At 43.6% G+C, this 22,290-nt stretch overlaps 1 protein-coding gene across 2 annotated transcripts in view; it reads right to left on the minus strand.

Annotated features, from left to right (window-relative positions):
• Nucleotides 1-9,118, minus strand: part of ITPKA (inositol-trisphosphate 3-kinase A) — a 41,727-nt gene extending 32,609 nt beyond the window's left edge. Inside the window, exons 1-2 of one of the 2 annotated variants that reach the window (XM_050335530.1) lie at nt 8,427-9,118; nt 8,046-8,096 (exon numbers count right to left, since the gene is read on the minus strand). In XM_050335530.1, coding sequence (XP_050191487.1) covers nt 8,046-8,096; nt 8,427-8,930 — 555 coding nt within the window. In that variant the 5' untranslated portion in view covers nt 8,931-9,118. The remainder of the gene's footprint in view (nt 1-8,045; nt 8,097-8,426) is intronic. The other variant, XM_050335531.1, reaches the window with a different exon arrangement.
• Nucleotides 9,119-22,290: the final 13,172 nt, after the last annotated feature.

Raw genomic sequence — 22,290 nt, forward strand, 5'->3', positions numbered from 1 at the left:
GCTTAGTTTTTCCCAGGGACACTGTGAAAGGCAAGTAGTTTCTCCACATCAGCGTTCAGCAGTGTTAAATGAGAAAGTCAGTCTTTCCCCTTCCTGTGATCTCCTGCATACCCATCTACGAAAAAACAGAGGTCCTGCAACATCATCAGTCACTGTGGAACTGTAACTTGTCCTTTGAGTTGACCGGAAACATCAAACACTTGAAAGTCATGAATTCTGTACATCGCATGCTATGCCCACTTGTAATTAAAGACTGTAGAACATTAATATACCCACACTGCAGGCACTTGAGTTCTTTCCTTACATATATTTCAATGCTTGACTGATGATTTCTTAATTTAGTTGTCACACGTTCTCCTGATCTCCTTTCTTTGAAAATGTATTTTCCTTGGTTTTTAAAGCAATAATAGTCCACTTGCCCATTAAGTTTCGATCTTCCCTCTAGTCCTTCCTCCTGCGTTTCCAATGGCCTTCCCAATCACTCCCCTTCTGCCTGTAAAAGCATTTGCTGCAGAGTAAGCCAGTGCTGGCTGACCCAGTGAGAGATGGCCCTCATATAGGAAAAACTAGTTCACAGCTGCATCGCGCACAGCTGAGCTTCCTCAAGCTCACCTTCTGTGTCTGGAGTGGGCTGGCTGAGCACATCGCTCACAGCTGAGTTCCACTGATCCCTTGCGTGTGCAGGACCTACAGACTTTGACGAGCACCAGCACCTCAAAGGTGAGAAGTAGAAGCCTGCACTCCACCACAGGAAGCAAAAAAAGTAGAGCACAGAAAAGATGGCCTGTCTAGAGTGAACATCACTGAAAAGAACTGTTGGAGTGTTCTCAACTACATGGAGCTGCTTGAAAAGAGCTAAGACACAAAGAAAGCTGTGTTCTCTGTAGCAGCTCAGAGTAGTGAAGGCAGATATATCTATGTTGGAATGTGGCAGAGACCAGGAGACAGAATCAGTTGTATTGATAATGAATGATGAGTTCCTACCATCACTGGTATTCTCTTTCTATGCAGTGTTCAATTTAATTTATCAAGAGGCATTATTCTTATCACATGAAAGTTGTATGAAGACTACAGTAATTTCCTCTGATACATCACAAGTGAACTGTGCCATTCCCACTAACTTATTCACAGAGTTCTGCAACATCCCAGCTTCGTCTTAAACAGGTAATCCTTTGGTGGACTGACAAATCACAGACATTTCATTACCAATTATGCACAGACATAACATGTATGTATACATATTCTTCACCATCTGTAACCACACCTCTGTTATGAATGTGGCTCAAGCACAGATGAGGTCAGAAGACAGTAAGACGAGCAGATTGAAGCTGAATGTGAGCAAAATGAAGGTGGTATCAGTGGGCTGGGGTAAACAGTTTAAAGAGTTTACATTCACTGCACCACCTTATTTGAATATCTCAGCCAGCAGATATGGAGTGTTCCTGGATTCTGGGTTATTGCCAAGCTCCCACAAAGCAGCATCTGTGTCATGCTTGCTATAGTCACCAACTGGCTTGGAGATTCTGTCCCAAGCTCTAAATCTGGATCATGTCAAGTCTATGATAACTGCTTCAAATGATCTGTCAATTGGTCTTTGGCTAACTTCTCCCCCGTCTTGCCAAGGAACAGAAGATTTGGTAACAAGCAATAACAGCCAGGCCTGATGAGTTCAGGGTAGGTTTCTACAGTATCAGTCTCATACCTCCATATTTTGGAACGTAAAAGAAAATTTCATCCCTTGTGAGAAGCTTAGCAATTATCAACACAAAAATCCACTCAAATGGTTATATGTTATCCCAAGAGAAAGAGGAAACAATATACCAGCGTATTTGCGAGTCTGACATTGGATGGACAGGCAGACCCTTCCTCTTCCCAATGCTTTTGTTCAGAAAGAGCTGATGGAGACTAATATCTGCTCACCCTACCCCCCTTTTGTCATTATATTTTTCCCCAGGTATGCTATGTTATGGACAAACAATGTCATCTTGCCCAACTTGTGAGCCCTTCAGAGGAAGCTCTTTTGGTAGGGAAGGTTGAAATGAGCACTTATAAATGCAATTTAAACCTGTGCTATCAAGATCTAAATTAACATGGGCTCACAAGGCAATTTTCTCTGCCTCAGACCCTTTTCTCTGCAAAAACTACACTGAGAGAGAAGGCAGAAGAGAGACAGACAGTGACTTTGTTGCTGCACATAGGATCACTTTTTCCTTCCAAGATGTATAAGGTTAATATTACCTTTTCTGCCATCACATTTTATAGATAATCACCACAAAATGTTGTATCATGATCCTTAGTTCTTCTTGCAGTCACGGTTAAACAACCAACCATCTACAATGTAAACACAGCAGGAATTCTCAGGTTTAAGAAATATTAACTATATTTAATTCCATCACATTGTGAGCATTTAACCAAACTGATTCAGTTAAACACATCCCATTTATAATAAGCTTTAAATGTGACAAGGTTATTTTTGAATGTTAGCTACCACATTAATTAAATGTGGTAGTTTAATTAGTCAATTAAATTAATCAATTAAAAAAACTGTTCACCCTAATCAAACCAGTCTAACAGGGTAATAAGTGTCAGAACCCAAAAATATACATACATGCAAAATTTCAAAGCTATTGCTCCAGCCACTACCCTTATTCCTTTTGAGACTGACACAGGTTTTCAGAAATAAATCTGCTCAGTCAATGATAGCTTGAGAAAAATATGCTGTGACCTCTTTAAATATGCATCATCCAATGATGAGGAGTTGCTATTATTTTTTCCCCTCTTTCTAGCTGTAGTATAACTGCAGAAGTGCGCAAACAAGAGAAACTTCTATAACATACCTAATCCAACAGGTCATAGGAAAAAAATTATCTTTCAATTTTAAACTGTATGCCCAAACAAGATGTCCTTTAACATCTGACAAATGAAATCTATCTAAGTGCAATTGATTCAAAAGACAAGAATCTTGTAACCTTTAAGTCACCATCCCAGATGTATCCATGATCAGAAACTCTTAACTGATAAGACATTTAATTGCCTCTCTCTCAACTGATTTGGTAAGAGCCAACTCATTTCCTTATAGACAAGAATCCACATTACTAATAAACAGTCACCATTAGAGCTGATACTGCTGATGTTTTGATATACTCCACCACTCAAGCGTACGGTGGCAAGGAATCCATCCTCAAGCTGAGAGGTAGCTCTCAATTCAGAATTTGTTCCAATAACTGTGCAACGTGCAAATGTGGAACATTACTGCTGTTCACCTCATATTTGTTCAGTATACAATAGGAATATTTCAGTCTATGGGACTGTCATTATAAATCTGGATTTTTTTAGAAGCATGAAAGGTACTCCCTTAAAAGTAGCTGTTTCGTGAGCAGCAAACTAATGAAGCCTGGTTTCTGCTTGACTGGTATCTTCTGTCCTGCACCTTTATCAGAGTATCTACAGTTTGTCCTCTACAAATTTTTTTCGAAAGCCCACCAATGTCTCTCACATTTCCACACCTCCTGGGAATTTTGTCACCTTTCTCCCGTCTCTTAACTAGTGCATTCATATTCCCTAACCTCACCAGCCCACATCACTGCATACTCCCTTCCATACTTTTCTCCTAATTACCCTCAGTACATGGAGACACTACCTGCTGCAGCTGGATCAAGCACATAAGCACCTCTGGACTAGCCAGTATGCACACACCAATTTGCTAGTCAATAAGCAAAACAGAAGACAACTGCTTAACTCCTCTTACACCTTCTTCCCCAGAGAAGAAAAAGTATGCACTTATTTTGGTTTCCTCTCTTCCACACAGAGTCTGATCTTTGTGGAACTTCAAAGAGCTCTTGAAGAAACTTTAAGATGTCTATACCACTGCCAAATTTGGCTGAAGCCTACTGAAATTGTTAAGATGGAATTGATAGAGTGATTACACAAGCTTTCTTTCCTTTTGAAAGTAGGCTAAAACCCCATTAACAGTCTTACTTATGTCATCCCTTCACTCCTATTCTTCCTTTAAAAATAACAATTTTATTCTACTGCATTAGCTTATGTAACCCACCCCTGAGCCAAAGTAGTTGAAACTTTCAGACTGTATATATTAATTTAGTTAGTTAGTTATTAAGTGTGTGTGCCTCTCTATACACTTGTCCTTTTTAAGGTATTTGGTGTTATGAGAAATAATGGCAAGAAGATCAGTGAAACCAAATACACTTCACTAATGGCTATCCCCCAAAGTTTCTGGACTGGTATTATTGCAGGCAAGAACAGAACTGTTTTTTCCTCTAGCGAACTGTCAGCTGTTCTCATGGTTACAGTTCTAGGAATTTGGAATGACAGGTCGCAGTTATGAAAATGAGTAGATTTATTTGGCATGTTTCTGTCTAGTAAATAACACTCTCCTATAAAGAGGACAAGAGGCTGCTGTACATTATCATGGTTTATTTTTTATGAAAACCACTTTTTAGAGTCTCTGTCCCAATGAAGAAGGTGCTAACCAGACTTCATATTTCTTAAAATTGTTCATTCACAGAATGAAGACAAAAATATATAGCTCTTGTACTCTCTCCATTACTATAAATGCACCACTGGTGTTTTCACTGCAAGATTCAACTGTGTGTATACACCTCCCAGATGGCATGAAGCATGGGTATAAAAGTATGATTCCCATTTAAATGCAAGAGAAGGCAGGAATGTTAGCTGTTGCCATAGGGTAAAATCTATTCTGTCAATTGGCTATGCAAAAAAACCCAATATTTTTTCATTAAGTTAATTGCCAAGATTGACGAAGCTTCAACTATGGCATTATGCTAATTCCATTAGCACCTCTTTGGCACAGCTGGTTTTCACTGAATCACAAGTTGAAGGAACAGGACAACAGAACAGGTTTCTCTCACACTTCTAACTCTTCACTGTTGGAAGGGTCTTCCTTCAGGAAACCCAGGAGAGCCCAGATTCCAAAGTCTCTGTTAATTACTGCAAAATGACATGCATAATGTATGCAGAGAAACTGGAACACCACCCACTGAGCTCCTCTCAAAGGTGGGCCTGCCCAGATGAAAACGTCATTTTGTTCCAGCGGAGCCACGCTGGGACTGCACTGTCACTGTCAGCCACTGGTTCCAAGGTATTCACGCCCCCCAACACAGGCCCTAAGACTCCAGGGACATGCCCACATACTGTGCTCAATAAGAAACAAAAATTTAACATTGTCATTATGTGTCAACCCATCCAACCCAGAATACTCTGTGAAACAACTGAATCACTCATCCTCTTGGAGAGCTGTTTACTAAGTGAGCTGCCAAGGAAAACTGTCCTTCAAGGCATACAGTTAGGGACAGCACTCCCAGGCATACCAGCCTGGGATTTAAGGCCTGAGAACTGCAGGGCAGCAAGCCCTGGACACATAGGAAGGGCTCCAGAGCTTCCCATCTCTCACACGGTCCTGTACAGGTTGCCTGAGAGCCCCCAGTATTTCAAAGACTCAGATGGGTCTTGATCTCCAGGTCAGCACAGTAGAGAGGTCTGGGAGGACCTTCTTCAGCTTATGTTCCTGGATCTGCAGATGGAAGCCTTGAAGCCCTGATAACAGGAACATTATCAGAACTTCTACTCCCACAGTTGAAGTCCTGGGCAACTTTCCAAGGTCCCTGCTAGGCACTGGGGAGCCCTGACAGCCCAGCAGTTCTTTGAGCACTGGTCTGACCTTAATCATAGGTGCCAGGCTCCAAATTAATTTCTAACCTTTCCAAAGAAAAATCTAAAGAAATTCCCCAATACAAGGGAAATTTTAAAATGTCAACACAGTAAGTCTGGCCCACCTCTGATTTCAGTTTCCTTCAGAAAAGTCTCTATCTTTTGTGTTCCACTCTGAGAACAAGCCTTCACCTATCAGAATACACTAAAATGAACAAATGTGAACAAAATATGCCAAAATATGCCTCCATATAAAATCTTCAAAATATAAAATCATTCCTTGGGTTATCACAAAATTTGTAGTTATTTTCACATGTATGTGCCTGCCTTGAACCCAAAGCCTTCCATTCTAAAACACACTTATTCATCCTGCCTCAAGATTTAAGAGTAGAAAGGACACATCCTGTAAAGTTGAACCCTCACAGATTCAAAGCACAGGCTCCTACTTTGGCACGGTATGAACTCCCTACTTCACTAAAGAAACAGTTTCTGTGAACTCTAGATAGCTGAGAGCAAGAATTAATAGTGTCACAGCACTGTCCAGTACCAGAAGACATCAAACACAAGAACAAGACTTTCCTGGATGCCTCCAGGTAGGTATTGGTGAACTAACAGTGGGCCATCAAGAGATGAAGGGCAGTGCATCTGACCACATGGGAAACAGCAGATTCCTGGGATTTGAGGGTAATGCAGAAAGGAAGGGAGGGATGAACTATGTGAGCTCTCACTGAGAAGACAAAATGTTTGGCCCATCTAATTTACTAGGCAGTGCCATGAAGTTCTGCTGGTTTAGAGTCCAAGGTACCAGTCCCTGCTCTGGTTTGACAACTTGTCACAGAAGGGATAATGAAATAAAGAACATCCATCAGAATGCAGGATCATGGTGGGCAGTTTGCCCCATCTTTCCTTACACTGCAGGTATGGAAAAATAACTCAGCCTTTTAAAACATCAAGTATTTTACCAGTTGAGTGAATACTTACTTTACAATGGAGACACTAAACAATTCTGCAGCTGTGCTAAACTTGGGAAAACTGCAAAAAATGTTTTCAAAAACTGAATTATCCTAATGCTATCAAAGTTCCCAATTTCCTAGATGCCTTAATGAACAGGACAATCTTTCAGAGTTAAAACATTTATAATAGAGATATTTTTAATTTGTCTATAAATCATTGTTAAAGATCTGCTTCTTTCAATAGTTTATTTTCTTGTAATTAAAAGGTGACTGAAGCCTTTTAACAGGTGACTTCAAAGATTTCTTAGAAGAAAGTAGTACCGCTCACATCCATTTATGCTGTATTAGATACATGCATGTCAGGCTACAGGGAAGGATATACTTCTAATCATTTAGGACTCAATATTGCATACAATACCAATGATTCCAGAGATGCAAAAGGAAAACCTTAGAGGTAGCATGGCTTCTTGTATGATGAATCAGTTTTGCTTCAATCTATGTTCACAAACAAGTTAACCAGATGCCACAATGCCATTTTGGAGTTCCCCCGTATTGTTAAAGTGTCATCACTTAATTCTTGTTCCCCACTAACCACGCATACAGCCATTGCAATAGCAGGGATATGGCCCTTTTTTATCTTTAATTTCTATTCTCCTGCTACTTTCACAAAATCCCCACTAGCACAGCATGTATTTTAGAAAAGAAAGCAAAACTACAGTAATTTTCCCCCTACAAACCGGATTCTATCTCAGAATGAAAGGTACAAATTAAATATTATTATTACAGGTTTCTTGATATTCAACATGGCAAAGTACAGAACCTTTTTTATTTTTTTTCCTCTTCCAAAACAGGCCACAAGTTGATGCAAACAAAACCAATATTGTGCACAGCATTTTAGCTCCTGTACTGTGCGTCCTCTAAAGTAGTAAATCCACAATTACCATGAGAAAAGTCCAGCTGGAGGTATCACCTACAAGTTCCATTACTTTTTCTTTATACGTTTTTTATTAAAGCATATGTTCTGCTTGAAAACAATTCAGCACCCATGAGCTGGCAGTAGAACGACAATTTAAGTTGTGGTGTCAATAAAGGTAGGAGGGGAAATTCACTAAAGCTGCATTTTCAGGTACAAAAGACTCAGAAGCACACTAAGGAGTCAGACAAATACATATTAAAGACCGTGAAAAAGCAACTAACTATGTGCCTTTAAAAGTGCACTTCATGGATGAAAGCTGCCAAATTACAGAGGGGATTTACTGAGAAGAATGTGTTGCTGCCAGAACGGACAAAAGCATGCATTCTATCCATTCCAAGCTCCTCCCCATCTCCTGTCATGCTCACAGCAAGAAGCAGCTCAAAAATTGACAACCACAGACTCCAGGATTGAAAGAGATAAAAAAATACCTGCTGGTAAGTGCCTGGAAAAATTTTATTTTTAACATCTGACACAGGAGACTGGGGGGAAAAAAAAGAAAAGAAATAACAACTCACTTGTGATCAAAAACCATCTCCCGGTATTCTTGGGACATCAAGCACAATTCCAGAGCGCACACCTGGCCGGGTTTTAGAAGAGCCAACGTGCAGCAGCGCTTTTCCAACAGGCGCAACAGCTTGTGTACGGCAGCGCACCGCTGCCGGCCCCCGGACAGGAGTTTCCCAGACTTTGCGTGGAGTTGGGTCACGGAAACTTCACTCCAAGCGGGAGCGCCTGGTGGCCCCGAGGCGTCCGTGAGACGCCGAGCAGCCCCGTCAGGCGCGAACCGCTCCCCCCGCGCTCCTCCCTACCTGGCTGGTGTCCTCGCCGTGCTCCAAGTGCACGATACCCTGGCTCCTGCACTCCGTGTCGCTCAGCACGTCGTCCTCCGAGTCCTCCAAGAGGGACGAGGAGCCGGTGGAGGAGAGCGAGGAGTTGGACAGCCTGCGGGACTGCAGGTGCAACGAGCTGCCCGTCCTCAGCCAGCTGCCCTCCGGCTTCGGCGGCCGCGCCTGAGGGCTGCCCTGCGTCTCCTCGCTCTCCTCGGCGGTGACGGTGAGCCGGGGGATGACGGGCGGCAGCACCCCGTTGGGGCGTCGGCAGCCCCTCTTCGCCGGGTCGGGCAGCTGGCGGGCGGCGGCGGCAGCGACGGCGGCGCAGCGAGCCTCGAAGAGGGAGCGGAGCTCCCCCACGCTCAGCCGCTTGGCCCGGCTGAGCTCCGGGCTGCTGTGCAGCCCCGCGCGGGGCTCCATGGCGGGGTCGGTGCCGGGCGCCTGCCGAGCAGCGCTCCAGGATCGGCGGCCGGAGGGGTGCATGGGGGAGCGCCTCGCCACCACCGCCGCCGCCGCCGGGAAAACTTCTTTGTGGCTCAGTCTCCGGCCGCAGCCCGAAGCCCGGAGGCGAGGCGCATCTCCAGCCTGCCTTCCCTGGGTAGCTCTGAGTCACCCGCGGGAATAGCCGGAGGCGGCTACTGTGCCCGCTGACCCAGCACCAGGGCCATGGGGGCGCGCTGAGCCCGCCCGCCACCACCGCCCGCTCCGCCTCGGCGCCGAGGGGAGGAGCGAGTTGAGTCGAGACGCGCCGCGGGGAGCCCCTTGCCCGCCCCTTCCCGCTGCCAGCGCCGCCACCCTCCTTTTGGTTTCGCTTTCCCTGAGGCAGCCCCGGGGAGTGGCCTCGGGGTGTCCCGGTGGGATGCCTCGGTGGGATGTCCCGGTAGGGCGCCCCCGCCTTACCTCCGATCGGCGCCGCCTCCCGCCCGCCGCCCCTCGCCGGGCAGCGGCTCCCCGGGCACGGCGGCTGCGCAGGGCGGCGCGCCCCGGCCGCCCGCGGGCCGGAGGGGCGGTGCGGCCCGCCCCAGCCCCCTCCCAGCTGTGGGCACGGCGGGAGGTGTTCTTTGCAGCTCTCTCAGGATTTCGGACCCTCTCGGTCCGCGTGTGATCCCTCCCCCTCGGTGCGCCCTACCAGCCCTCGGCGCACGCCCTGGCCTCCAGGGCTGCCGTCCGAGACCGCGGCATCCTGGGGGTGGCTTAGCGCTCCCCGCGGGGGCGGGGGGGCGACTGGGCTGTCACCAACCCGCAGGGGCCAGATCTCTGTGCGTGAGTGACCCCGCCGTGGGTCCGCCCCGGTGCACGGCGCGGGGCAGCAGCTGACTGAGCCTCCGGAGCGCGGGGGCTCCTCCGGCCGCGCTGGTGGGGCTGCGCGTCTCGCGTGTGACATGCCCGGCTGGCTGCGAACAGGCTCGCCCGCGTGTGACGGGGGCTGCGGGCCAGCGCCGGCCTCCCTTAAAGCCTGAATTTTCCGTCAGTCAGCGCCTTACCTACTGAGCTGTGCTTAATCAGGTTGCCTTAAGCTGCATGTTGCCGAGATACCCCAGCCCCCTTTACGAATTAATTTCAGCATTTGACACCCTCCCGCCTTGGTACTTCTTGCCTCCTTCACTCCCACTCTTTATCTAAAATGTAACCCGTGCTGGGCTGAGGCATGTGTTGTAATTGTAGCTATTAAGACCTTTGGAACAGGAAAGGCGTTCTGAACGTAGGGTTTCATCAGCTGAAATGGTTAGTAAAATTAATAATTTTGGAACCAAATGCTGAAGTCTTCAACTGATTTTTTGCTCATTTATCTCACTGTTTCCTTGTACGCTCCCATCTGTCTCTCACCATCTGCTGTCTCTTGCCTGATACTTGGGCTGTGAGTTCCTCGCAGAAGGGGCTGTGCTCGCTCCACATGTAACAGGCTCAGCCCAGGGCCGCGGGTGGGACTCCTCGGTCCCATGATGCTATAAAATTGTTAACCTGTCCTGTGATTTGTTCAGATTGCTCAGCTGCAGTTGACTATTTTACTGCCCGATCTTACAGGCAACCTTTGAAAAAGTCTCTTTCAAGATGACATGCCTTCTCCTGAGGTGACTGCTGTGCCTCTCAAAGGGCCCACAATTTGTGAATGTTTAGGAGCGGACAGGAAGGCAGCTGGGAAACTTAATAAATAATAATTCAGTCATCTTCAGATGCTTTTCTACAATTTGGTGGTGCCTAACTAGGAATTTGTGCAGTCTGAATTTCCAGTTTAAATGGACAAGTCTTGTGGTGGATTTAGTTCTTTGTGTACAAGCAGTTATGGGAGTTCTCCCAAGGTGTATGTGGTAGCTGAAGCAGGGGTGACAACGCCACCAAACTATGTAAAAACACTACCAGTAAAGTGCAGAGGGAAATGGTTGACAGTGCAGCTTTCCTCCAACAGGCAGAAAGAAAACCAAAGCATCTGTAGGAGAGTATTCCTTCATGTAAAACTGTAATGGATTTAAGTTCCTTCTCAGAGAAGATAGTCACTGCTTTTATTATTAACTTTGTAATTAGTTTGAGATTTCATGATGCAGAAAGGCAGTCTCAAAACATGAAATCTGATTAGGCCTAATACATACCTGAAGTAATAACAGTTTAATCAAATGCATGATTTTATAATTGGTGGTTTTATAAGAAGACTCCCAGTGATAAATTTATAGATAGAGTAGAAAATATAAAGGCCAGTTTTAAATGGGTATCCAGGATTGCACACACACAGGTTGGACACATGACTATTTTATGTCACTGTGGCACCTTCCATCTGTAGGCAAGCAAACTAGAAAAATATATTTATTCACAGCAGACTGATTAAGTGTCAGCTTTCACAGGCCAAATAGGAACCCTTCAGGGGTGCCCTACAGCATGTGGAAGGATATTTCGGTTTCCAGTCTCTATTAGCCGTTGCTCTGTTTGCTGATTCTGCAATGACAGGATTGTGTGTGGTCTATGGTTAGGAAACCTTAACCTTGGCAACGGCTGTGAAACTACCAACTCAGTTCAGTTATAAAATATCACTCTAAAGATTTTACTTTCAGTTAATGAAGGTAGAAATAAAAATACCCAGTGCATTTTTTAATAAATGCATAAAAATAAAAAAATTACCTTTTAATAATATTGATTAGTGGAGATTGATTGGTTTAATCGACTTCTTTTATGGGAGATATGCTTTATGCTTTAGAGAGCTAGTGATCTGAAGTTTGTGTAAGATTTAATTCCAAGTCTTTCAGCACTGCCAGGAGAATAAAGAGATTCTTCGGTCAGTATCACCACATTTGCTTGTAAGTGTACAGCTGTTTTCACAAAAGGAATGGTGCTCTGTGTTCTCCCAAAGTGCTAATGACTTGTACTTTCCATTTGTGAAATCCCGCATTCCTGACAAGACAGGGCTATCGGCGCTCATTAGTGATGCTTGGCAAGAGTTACAAATAAATATGTCTCATATACAGATAAATATGTCTCTGTTTTACAGATGGATAAACTGATAGACAGCACGTGAATGATCTACAGACATATAGTTTGTCGGGGCAGAAACGGGGAGCTTCAAATTTGCTCTCTGCTACTGTAACCGCCAGATCACGTTCCCACCTCCAGGGGTAGTGTTTTGCTTATCGCAGTCGTTCTGATTCATATCGGTATTGCTTTGCACTGCCGGGGTTTCACATTTCACACACTCCTGCTACAAAAAGAGCTTTCTGCCTTTATTTATATTGGCAAAAATAAGACTATTTCATTCCCATGAAATCCCTTTCTAAACATTGTTATCATTAACATATTGCTTATTTCTACTTCCTTTCAGTTTGCGTTCCCATAGGGTGTCTAAGCCTTGACAATACAGAAGCAAAGATGCGACGGACATTTCTAAAGAGATTTGAAAGATTTCATGAAGACAACATTTTAAATATGATCTAGAGGGGAGCTTTGGGTTTAGCTTGGCCTGTATAGCACAAAATACTTCGCTGCCCACATGAGATTTCTCAGAGAGCCTAGAGGATGATATCTGAGAAATGCTGCATTCTTTAATTCTAACCTGAGCAGAACTTAAAACACCTGAAAGGTACTTGAGAGTTGTGAATCACGTCTCTTTTGAATGCAAGACATACAAGCGAGATAGCTTTTATAAGTAGTTATTATATCTCTTTCAGGATATAACTGGGGAGAACAAAAGTTGGGTACATTTTTATACAGAAAGTTCCTTTTTTTCCAGAACAGGAAAAGCACATGGCCTGAGTGCTGGTCGTGCCTAAGGAAAGATCTGAGCTCACCCATGGGCCGTTCATACCTGAGGCGGAGGTTCCCCCCTGTGGCTGAGATGAGGAGCACAGGAAGTCCAGGGCGAAAGGAGTGGATGGGCTGCCTGCCTCTCAGGAGTAGTGTCAGGAGCAGCTCTGCGGCGGGATGCTGCTTCTCTGCACAAAAGAGGGGGTAGCAGAGCAGGTGATACGGTGGCCAGCTGGCCAGCCCAGTGCAGCTGGCAGAGTGAGCGGCAGTGACAACGGGCAGCTTCAGTGTCTTGCCACCAGCTCCCCGGGCTGGGGGCCCCGGCTGAGTGTTTTAATTGGTCTCTCTTTGCTGTTCATTAAACTAAGTGAGCAAGTCAGTCTATGTTACAGTCACATCCTCTTTTAGTCATACAAACACAAACAGATCAAATTATGCAAGTACACAGCTGCTGCGTGCAGGGGGAGAATGAGACTCCAAGGCCAGGTTATGTGACGTGAAAACAGTTGCTGCAATAAATTGAAGCTCCTTATTTTTCAGATTAATTTTTGTAGCCTATTTACCAACTTTCTCTATGCAAGACATGGGGTCTTTTTGATATAAACTCTGGGCACCTGCTACCTACATGAAAGCCATATTAAAAATAAATAACTAAAAAGAGGAATCCTTTCTTATCTAAGAAGCAGCGTAACTGTAACTCAGACAACAATTTTTAAAATCACACTGTAGCTGGATTATTAAGGTGTGCAGTGGCACAAAGAATGCTTCAGCTGTTGCTCACCCTGGACCTTTGGTCCATAATCTATGGATCAACACAGGCAGAAATCACTTTTTGCAGTCCCCAGCCCTGCTGTCAACTCAGTATCCCATAGTATTACTCCCAAGGAACCCAGAGGCTTTGGAAAGTTGATGACCTGAAAGGGAAATCCAAAGCTGCTGAGGAAACACAGGAAAGAAGCTCCTGGGTTTATGCAGTGGAATAAAGTTGGATGCAGGTTCCAAGATATGACAGTTGACTTAACAGGGGATCAAACAGATCCTCAGCTAGGAGGGAGATGTAGGATATCTGTGGATGTACGCATGGTTTTACAGATCTAAGTGCATGGATCAGATGAACCTGCAGGAAAGAGACAATAAGCTGTGAAGGTCCCCTCGTGGCTGGAATTAAAATTGCATTTCCAAGCCACATGTCTGTGCAAAGTACCTCCGACTATTCAGCTCCCTCATAAATAGAAGAGAGGGAGCTAGAGGGGAAGAAAACACACCTCAGGCACAGCCAGATACGACTTCCCCCTTGAAAAAGGGGTTGTAAGTGTTTGAGATCATAAGACGATGGCAGCCATGACAGCGAGAAAAGACACAAAGGACAAGGCCAGGGGGGAATAACGAGTGTCCACAGCATCCCTGCTACCCGAATGACCCACAGTGGTCTGCTGGTATATTGAGTGTAGTATCACTCTATAAGGAAAGGTAGGGAAGTACTATGGGAAGTGAGAGCTACACAGGAGGTGAAGATGATAATGGAGGGAGAAAAACCAGGGAGAGAAAACATTTTTCTCCCACATTTGCACCATCTCATGCTGCAGGCAGCTTCTCTTCTTCATGAAAGGAGAAGAGAAAGGCCTTTTCTTCTCACTTCTCTCTCAGCCTGTCACCACTACTTTTATCCCTCACATTCTTACTGTTGGTCTGGGAGCCAACATATTCAGGGAATAGAATAAAATGAGGAAGGAGAAACAGCCCCAGGTATACTATTCCATCATGAAAAATGTGTGCTGAAAGGTGCAACCAGGTATAGCATCACTGGCTGCAGGTTGTTAGTTTGACGTGTGCTCCCTCAAAGTTCCTGTAGCATGAGATACTCTCAGGTTTCTGCTTGTGTTTTCCCTGTTCATACATAAATGATTTATCTTCCACAACTGTCATTTTATCAGAAAATACACACAAAAATGTCATAACAAAATAAAAAGTGTTGCTGTCGTTTTTGGGATGATTACAGGTAATGGTCACCCTAACAAACACGTTCCTCTTAGTTCCCTGTGAGCTGACTGTGAGAACTTCAATATGAAGGTTTGATGTAAAGATAATTACTCCAGTGAAACCACTTCATGCAAGTATAATTGTTATTTTTGGCTAGCCATTTATAAACCCTTAGAACACCGGGACACATTTGCCTGTATTTACAGTGACGCTACATTAAATTTCATGGATTTATTCTTGGCTCATAATAGTGTAAAGAAGAGCAGGATATGTTTCATTGTAAATACAGACAGACTGTTCCAAGAACTTTAATCTCACCTGTTCGTTCATCCTGCAATCTGTGGGTGTGCTTAAAGAACAAATCATGGTTCTCTCCTATTAGAAGAGATTAAAAGATAGCTCAGCAAGAGGCTTTTCCACTTCTAAAACATTTAAAGGTATAAATTATTGTGGTGGTTTGATCCTGGCTGGATGCCAGGTACTCACCAAAGCCACTCAATCACTCCCCCTCCTGAACTGTAGAGGGGAGAGAAAATATGATGAAAGCTCATTAGTTGAGGTAAGGATGGGGAAAGATCACTCACTGATTACTATGCAAAACAGACTCAGCTTGGAGAAATTGATTGAATTCATTACTAGTTAACATGGGAATAGGACAGTGAGAAGTAATCCAAATCTTAAAAAACACCTTCCTCCACCCCTCCCTCCTTCTTGGGCTTAACTTTATTCCCAGTTCTCTACCTCCTTCTTTGCAGCAGTGCATGGAGACAGGAGTGGGGGTTCTGGTCAGTTCAGCACATGTTGTTTCTGCCACTGCTTCCTCCTCAGGGAGAGGTGTCCTTCCCCTGCTCCAGCATTGGGTCCCTCCCACAGGAGACAGGCCTCCATGAACTTCTCCAAGGTGAGTCCTTTCTATGGACTTCAGTTCTTCACAAACTGCTCCAGAGTGGGTACCTTCCAGTGGGGTGCAGTCCTTCAGGAACAGGCTGCTCCAACATGGGTCCGCCAGGGGTTCCCAGGTCCCACCAGTAAACCTGCTCCAGCAGGGGATCCTGTCTCTGCAGGACCACAAGTCCTGCCAGGAGCCTGCTCCAGTGTGGGCTTCCCACTGGGTCCCACCCTTCTTTAGGGCATCCACCTGCTCCAGTGTGGAGTCCTCCAGGGGCTGCAGGTGGGTATTTGCTCCTCCAGATATCTCCCACATATTTGACCTCCAGGGGAACAGCCTGCCTCACCATGGTCTTCACCATGGGCTACCAGGGAATCTCTGGTCCAGAGCACCTCCAGCCCCTCCTTCTGCACTGACCTTGCTGTCTGTGTATTTATTTCTCTCATGTATTCTCACTTCTCTCTTCTGTGTCTGCAAGTACTTTTGCATAATAACATTTTTTCCTTCTTAAATATGTTATCCCAGAAGCATTACTACCATCACTGATTGACCCAGCCTCAGCCAGTGGCAGGTCTGTCTTGGAGCCAGCTGGCATTGGCTCTATCAGATACAGGGAAAGCTTCTAGAAGCTTCTCAAAGAAGTCACCCCTGTAGCCCCCATGCTACCAAAACCTTATCATGCAAACCTGATACAATTATGAAAACCTCTCTGGATTACAGAAAAAAAATCCTGAAAGTTTGAAATAACTAGATTTTAATAAAAATTAAAGCCAATTTAATGTTTTCCACAGAAACCATTGCAAGTAGTAATTGTTACAAGAATCTGGTATGGTAGCTGAATTGAAATAGTCTTTTTAATGAAGGGTATTACTACACAAATGTGGCCAGAAGTTTATATCTCAACAGTCACAAGCTTTTCCTTTTCAAGAGGGAAATTTCTGGAAAACCCTTAAAGCTTCTTACTGCACAACTGAATACCTGGAGGTGGGAAGGGGGAATCTTAGCACCCTAAATATTTCTTTGTCCACTCAGTTTGCTTTGCCAGTTCATTGACAGAGCTGCACTAAAAGTCAAATACATCCTGAAAAGTCATAGGCACACTCTAGTGAAATTAAGGATGCCACAAGAGCATATTTTAAGAAAAAGGTAAGCAGGAGTATCTACTAAGCAATGAGCAAGCAGCTTTGTTTTAATGTGAGGGTCTGGTTCGTACTTGTGTGAAATTACTCAAACGGTTTGTAGAGGATTTTTTAGGTTATAAAAATGCTCTTTGGTATGACCTAGTTGCAAATTAGTGCCCATGTATCTATAACAAAAATCACTTTTTCCTGCATATTCCCAGCATGCCTATTGGCACACACAGTGCCCAGTTTTGTGGACTAGGCCATATTATGATGAAGAATAATGAAGGATTTGACAGGGATTTTTACTCACAAGACTTGGTTATTTGTTCTCTGGAATCAACTGAAATATAGAATAAAAATAGAAATGCATGATGTAATACAAAATAAAATAATTTTAAAAAATATTCAGGAAACTTTTCTTTGGGGTTTTTGTAATTTTTGTTTCATAGAATTAAATATTTTCATGCTTTATATTTATTTGCATGTGAGAAGCACTTTCTTCACTTAAAGCAGTAAAAACAGATTTAGCACTAATATAAGTATGTGCGTGTTATCACTGTCTTCAAGGGGTTTTTCACTACATCTATCCGGGAAATTTTTTAGGCCAAGAGCATTGCAAAGGAGTGCATTGTGTGATGAATTCCTCCAGTCCAACATAAATGTGTCAGGGAAAAGAGTGACGTATGAAATTCACCAGGAGCAGCAGAATTAAAATATAGGCAGAGAGGACGATTCCCACTCTCGCTGGTAACACGAGCGCCGTGCCGGTGCCGGGGCCGTGCCGGGCGGGCCGTGCCGGGCCGCGGGTCCCGTTCAGCACCGCGGACAGCTCCGCGTCCCGCTCACCGCCGGGAGCGCTCCCTCCTCCTGCCTGAGCCTTCGGCCTCCCGAGCGAGCTGCGAGAGCTTGGTTTGGCAGCGCCAGACATTGTGAGGCTGTTGGTACCAAAGCAGTGTCTCAAACCAACTCAAAACTTAGTGTTTGTACTGAGTGACGTTAGAGGTTCTGTCTTCAAAACAGAGAACACATATTTCATCATCATGAAATCCCCAACACTACTTTTACTACTTAGGCCTCTAAAAAGTTTCTGATAAGGTTCTTAAACAGTGTCCTCATTTGGGCTGGGACAGAGTTAGTTTCCTTCCTAGTAACTGGTATAGTGCTACGTTTTAAGTTTAGTATGAGAATAACGTTGATAACACACTGGTGTTTCGGATATTGCTGAGTAGTGCTTACCCTAAGCCAAGAACTTTTCAATTTCCCATGCTCTGCCAGTGAGGAGGTGCACAAGAAGCTCGGCAAGGGGGGAACATGACCAGGATAGCTGGTCTGAACAGGGCAAAGGGATATTCCATACCACAGAATGTCATGCCCAGTATATAAACTGGGGAGAGATGGCCAGAAGGGGCCAATTGCTGCTGGGGGACAGGCTGGGCATCGGTCAGAGGGTGGTGAACAGTTGTATTGTGTAGCAAACAACACAATTTTTCTTGTGTTTTATTCCTCTCTCTCTTTTTGTTCTCCCTCTCTTAATTACTATTACCATTACCATTAGATTTTACTTTATTTCAAATATTAAATTATTCTTATCTCAACCCATAGCTTTATGTTTTTCAGGTCTCCTCCCCATCCCACCCCGGGGACAGGGGGGAGTTGGAGTGACAGAGCAATTGTGTGGTACTTAGTTGCCAGCTGTGGCTAAACCACTATAAATAGTCAAGCAATGATAATACTGTAACCATAACGATGCTGCTAATGCAAGTGTGATATAACCATCAAGGCTGTGTGATGGTTTTGCTGGCATAAAACCTCCCTATTAACATGATATTTAACATAATGGGAAAAAATGCAGGAAAATTAAGAAGAATTGTCAGAGATACATTACTCGTGAATCTGATACATTATTGCCTCAGGTAAGTACAGTTCTGCAAGGCTGCCTGATGACTAGACAGGAAGCAAATTAAAACACATCCTCTTTGAAAATGCAAGAAGACCTCTGCTTCCCTAGTGGGGTTGTTATTATCAACCTGAAGAAACACTTTTTTGTTTTAGCTGGAGAATTTTTGTTGTTGTTGGTTTGTCATTTGTGTTGGCTGTTTTTTTGTGGTTTTTTTGTTTGTTTGTTTTTGTTTGTGGTTTTTTTTTTTTTTTTGCTTTACAAAGCTGATAAAGGTTGACTATTAATTAGTTATGATATTTACTAACTGGCACCTGATGGTTTTGTAGGGTTTAGGGGGTTTTTATGTCAGTTGGAGGAATGATGAATAATATTTCTCTTATAATGTTATCAAAGTTCTTGTCAACTTTGTTGAGTGTGAGAAAGTGCCTCATGAGGCTATAAGAACCTTCAGAAATGGAAGAAAATGAGCTGAGATGATACAGGGGATTTAATTTTCAGTCTAGGAATTGCATTTTCCTCACAGGCAGTTTTTTGTAATTTTCATGAAAACGTTTTCCCTTTGATACACATGTATATAGATTCCTGGAAAACAATGTTGTTTGCAACTTTCATTACGTAAGCATCAGCAGAATTTTGGCTATTAATAATGGAGGTATTGAGCTGCATTTTACTCAGAAAATGCCTAATGACAGGTTAGATGTTCAGACCTAACCATATACCATACCTGTTTTTCAGATTGTCATATGAAGATAAAACTCATAAAGAGATTTTCAGAGACGGTAAATGGATAAATGTCGCCCTGAAACAATGACAGAGATGAATCACAGCACACAAACGAGAATGCCTTTCCAAATATAGTCAACTGAATACTAACTGTCTTCATATGTCATTTTTATATAACATTGAACCATAAAGTTCAGTTACAACTTAATTATAAATCAAAACTGTAATACCATATTTTCTTGCTCAGTTGGAGGGGGGAAAAGGTAACAAAGTAGGCTTTCACCATGGAAAAAGCTGTGCAACACGGAAACAAGAAGTTCTTGCTAGAGCAGCACAATGTAACTTCCAGTGTCAGCAGCTGGTCAGTCCTCACAACCTAGCAAGGTAGGGAGGAAGGCTTGTGGCAAACTGCTGAAGAAAAAAACTACTGGGACAAAAAAGCCACTATTGTCCAAGTTGAAACTGAATTCTTGTTCCAGGGAAAGAGGAATATAATGAGAGGGAGAGGGACAGAGAAGCAGAGGGAGAGAAAGAACAGGCATGAGAGCCTTGAAATACAAGACTTCAGGTAAAAACAAGAATTTAAACACAGAAGCCATCGGGTACCTCTCTCCGACCGATCCTCCCTTACCGAGCCCCCTTCGCCACCAGATGGCCCCGTAGGAACGCGGATGATAATTGGTTACTTGCTTAAAAGACTTGGCGAGTTTCAATGTCTAATTTCCACCGGTGCTAGCTGCCAAAACGGAATCCAAACAAAACAAAGCAAAAAAGAAACGACCAAAAGCCTGGCCTCATGGGGCTGGAGAGTCTAAACAGGTCCAGGTTCAAGATCTTGGATTAGAATCCACATCTCACATCCTGGAATGTTTGCATGGAGTATCGTGGTTCAGTTTTTAAATCGCAGTAGGTGACACACTCATACAAAGGTTGACATTGAATTGACAGTGGGAATGGGAACTTAATATGTGACATACCTAAATTCATACTTTCAATCTACGTAGCACTTTAAACTCACAAAATACGAAGTTTATTAGAACACAAACAAGGATAAAAACAAAGCAAAGCAAACAGGCATTGCACTACTCTTGATGAAGGCTGCAAGACCTAAATTCATATAAAGAATTTGTAGAACAGTTCACAAATTAAATAAGTGGTTGAAACAGCTATTTCAGACCTATTTTTTATGTATATTATGTATATTATTACTATTTTTATTCTCATCAACTCCCAAAATTGCAATTTTTCTGAACTTGTTTCAGATACAAACAAAGTCCCAAAACTGGAGTAGAATGAAAAGCCTTTGCAGAGGCTGTAAAAAATGCTGACGTAGCACGTGGTCAGCTGCCAGCAGTGAGACAGGATACTCCTGAGTGTCCTGTGGTGTGTAAACCACAGCAACAAGAACTGAGGACACAAATTTCAATGTTGATATGGTATCCAGCTAAGTGGGTGTAAAACATCATTGTGGGCTCTTTTACCACGTAAGCATCCCTGAGGACCAATCTTAAAGAATCTCTGAGGTATCCCTCCCTGTGATTCCTATTTGCTGTGTAAGGTGCTTTGAATGCTCTGGATGGAAACCTGCACAAGGAGTTTAGCAGCTATCACTGTTTCCCTTCTGGCTGTGGTGTTGGTAACCTCCAGCACAGTGACCCCCATGCGTACACTCGGTCCTGACCACAGCACCATGCCCAGCTCTGGGAGCTCAGCTCAGGGGCACAATCTTAAGCTGGGCCATGGGAGGTTTAGGTTAAATATTAGGAAGAAATTTTTTATAGAGAGAGTAATCAGACATTGGAATGGGCTGCCCAGGGAGATGGTGGATTCACCATCCCTGGGGGTTTTTAAGATGAGACTGCATGTGACACTTAATGCCGTAGTCTAGTAACTACGGCGGTGTTGGATCAAGGATTGGCCTTGATGATCTCAGAGGTCTTTTCCAACCTGGTTTATTCTACGATTCCATGAAGTGTTCTAGGAGTGGTGAGCACAGGTGAGGTGTACATGAGTAGTGCTGAAATGGTGCTGAGCCAGTTCCTTTTCACAGACCTGATCCTGTGATGTGTCACTCATTTTTGCTCTGCTGATTCATTTGGAATTTTATTCTCAGTATACTGACTGAGATTTATGATCACTGGAGCTTTTTCCTTTAAAAATAGTTCTTACTAGAAGCAGCATTTTAACTGCCCACCTGTGTACATTTGATGCCTGGTACCTGATATCTAGAGGTACTTCCTGAAATTTCAGACACTTCTATCAGGTAAATTCTATGCGTGTTTTGATTTTATTTGGTTTACATTGATTCATGTAAGTTATATAATTTGATAACTTTTTAGTTTTTAATAAACCATGATCTAATTTATAATTCTGGAAGGAAGGTAGGTAAAAAATGCTGTGACAGGAAGAAATCATATCAGGCCCACAGCACAATCACAGAGCATTAGTGCCTTTTCCTTTTCCTGTTTCCTTTTGGTTTTCTACCCCTATGACAGACAAGTCAAGAAAATTGGAGACCATAGAGCTAAAAGCTTTTGACTTATTAACACTGAATGCAGAAATAGAATCACCTTCTAGTTGTGAGCAACTGCTGTGGAAGAGCAAATGCTCAAAATTTCATTGCTCACACCTTTTATTCTGTTCACAGCTGTCCCACTTTGGGAAGTTCTCTGAACAAGAAACCACTAATCACAGTTTACCCGTTAAGACTCAGATTCAAAACTGTGAAAAATGATGACTGGTTATGGGCAGAATCATCATTTTTAAGTGGTGACATGGTCTCCATTGCTGACATACACTGATCAGCTGTCAGATCTTGTATACTTTCATAAAGAAAGAATGATGTCAGGTTTGTGGATACCTATCATAAAAGTATGTGTGAGGATTTCCATAAGAATGGGAAAGGTCTCTCTTATTTTCTCACTGCTGACAGATTTGTAGGAAAGATACGAGATTGACCTTGCAAGATTTCTTGTGTCTCTTCCTTTTTCCACTTACTTC

Source organism: Myiozetetes cayanensis, unplaced genomic scaffold, assembly GCF_022539395.1.
Source record: "Myiozetetes cayanensis isolate MyiCay16 unplaced genomic scaffold, myiCay2020 scf6-25, whole genome shotgun sequence".
Classification (NCBI taxonomy): domain Eukaryota; kingdom Metazoa; phylum Chordata; class Aves; order Passeriformes; family Tyrannidae; genus Myiozetetes; species Myiozetetes cayanensis.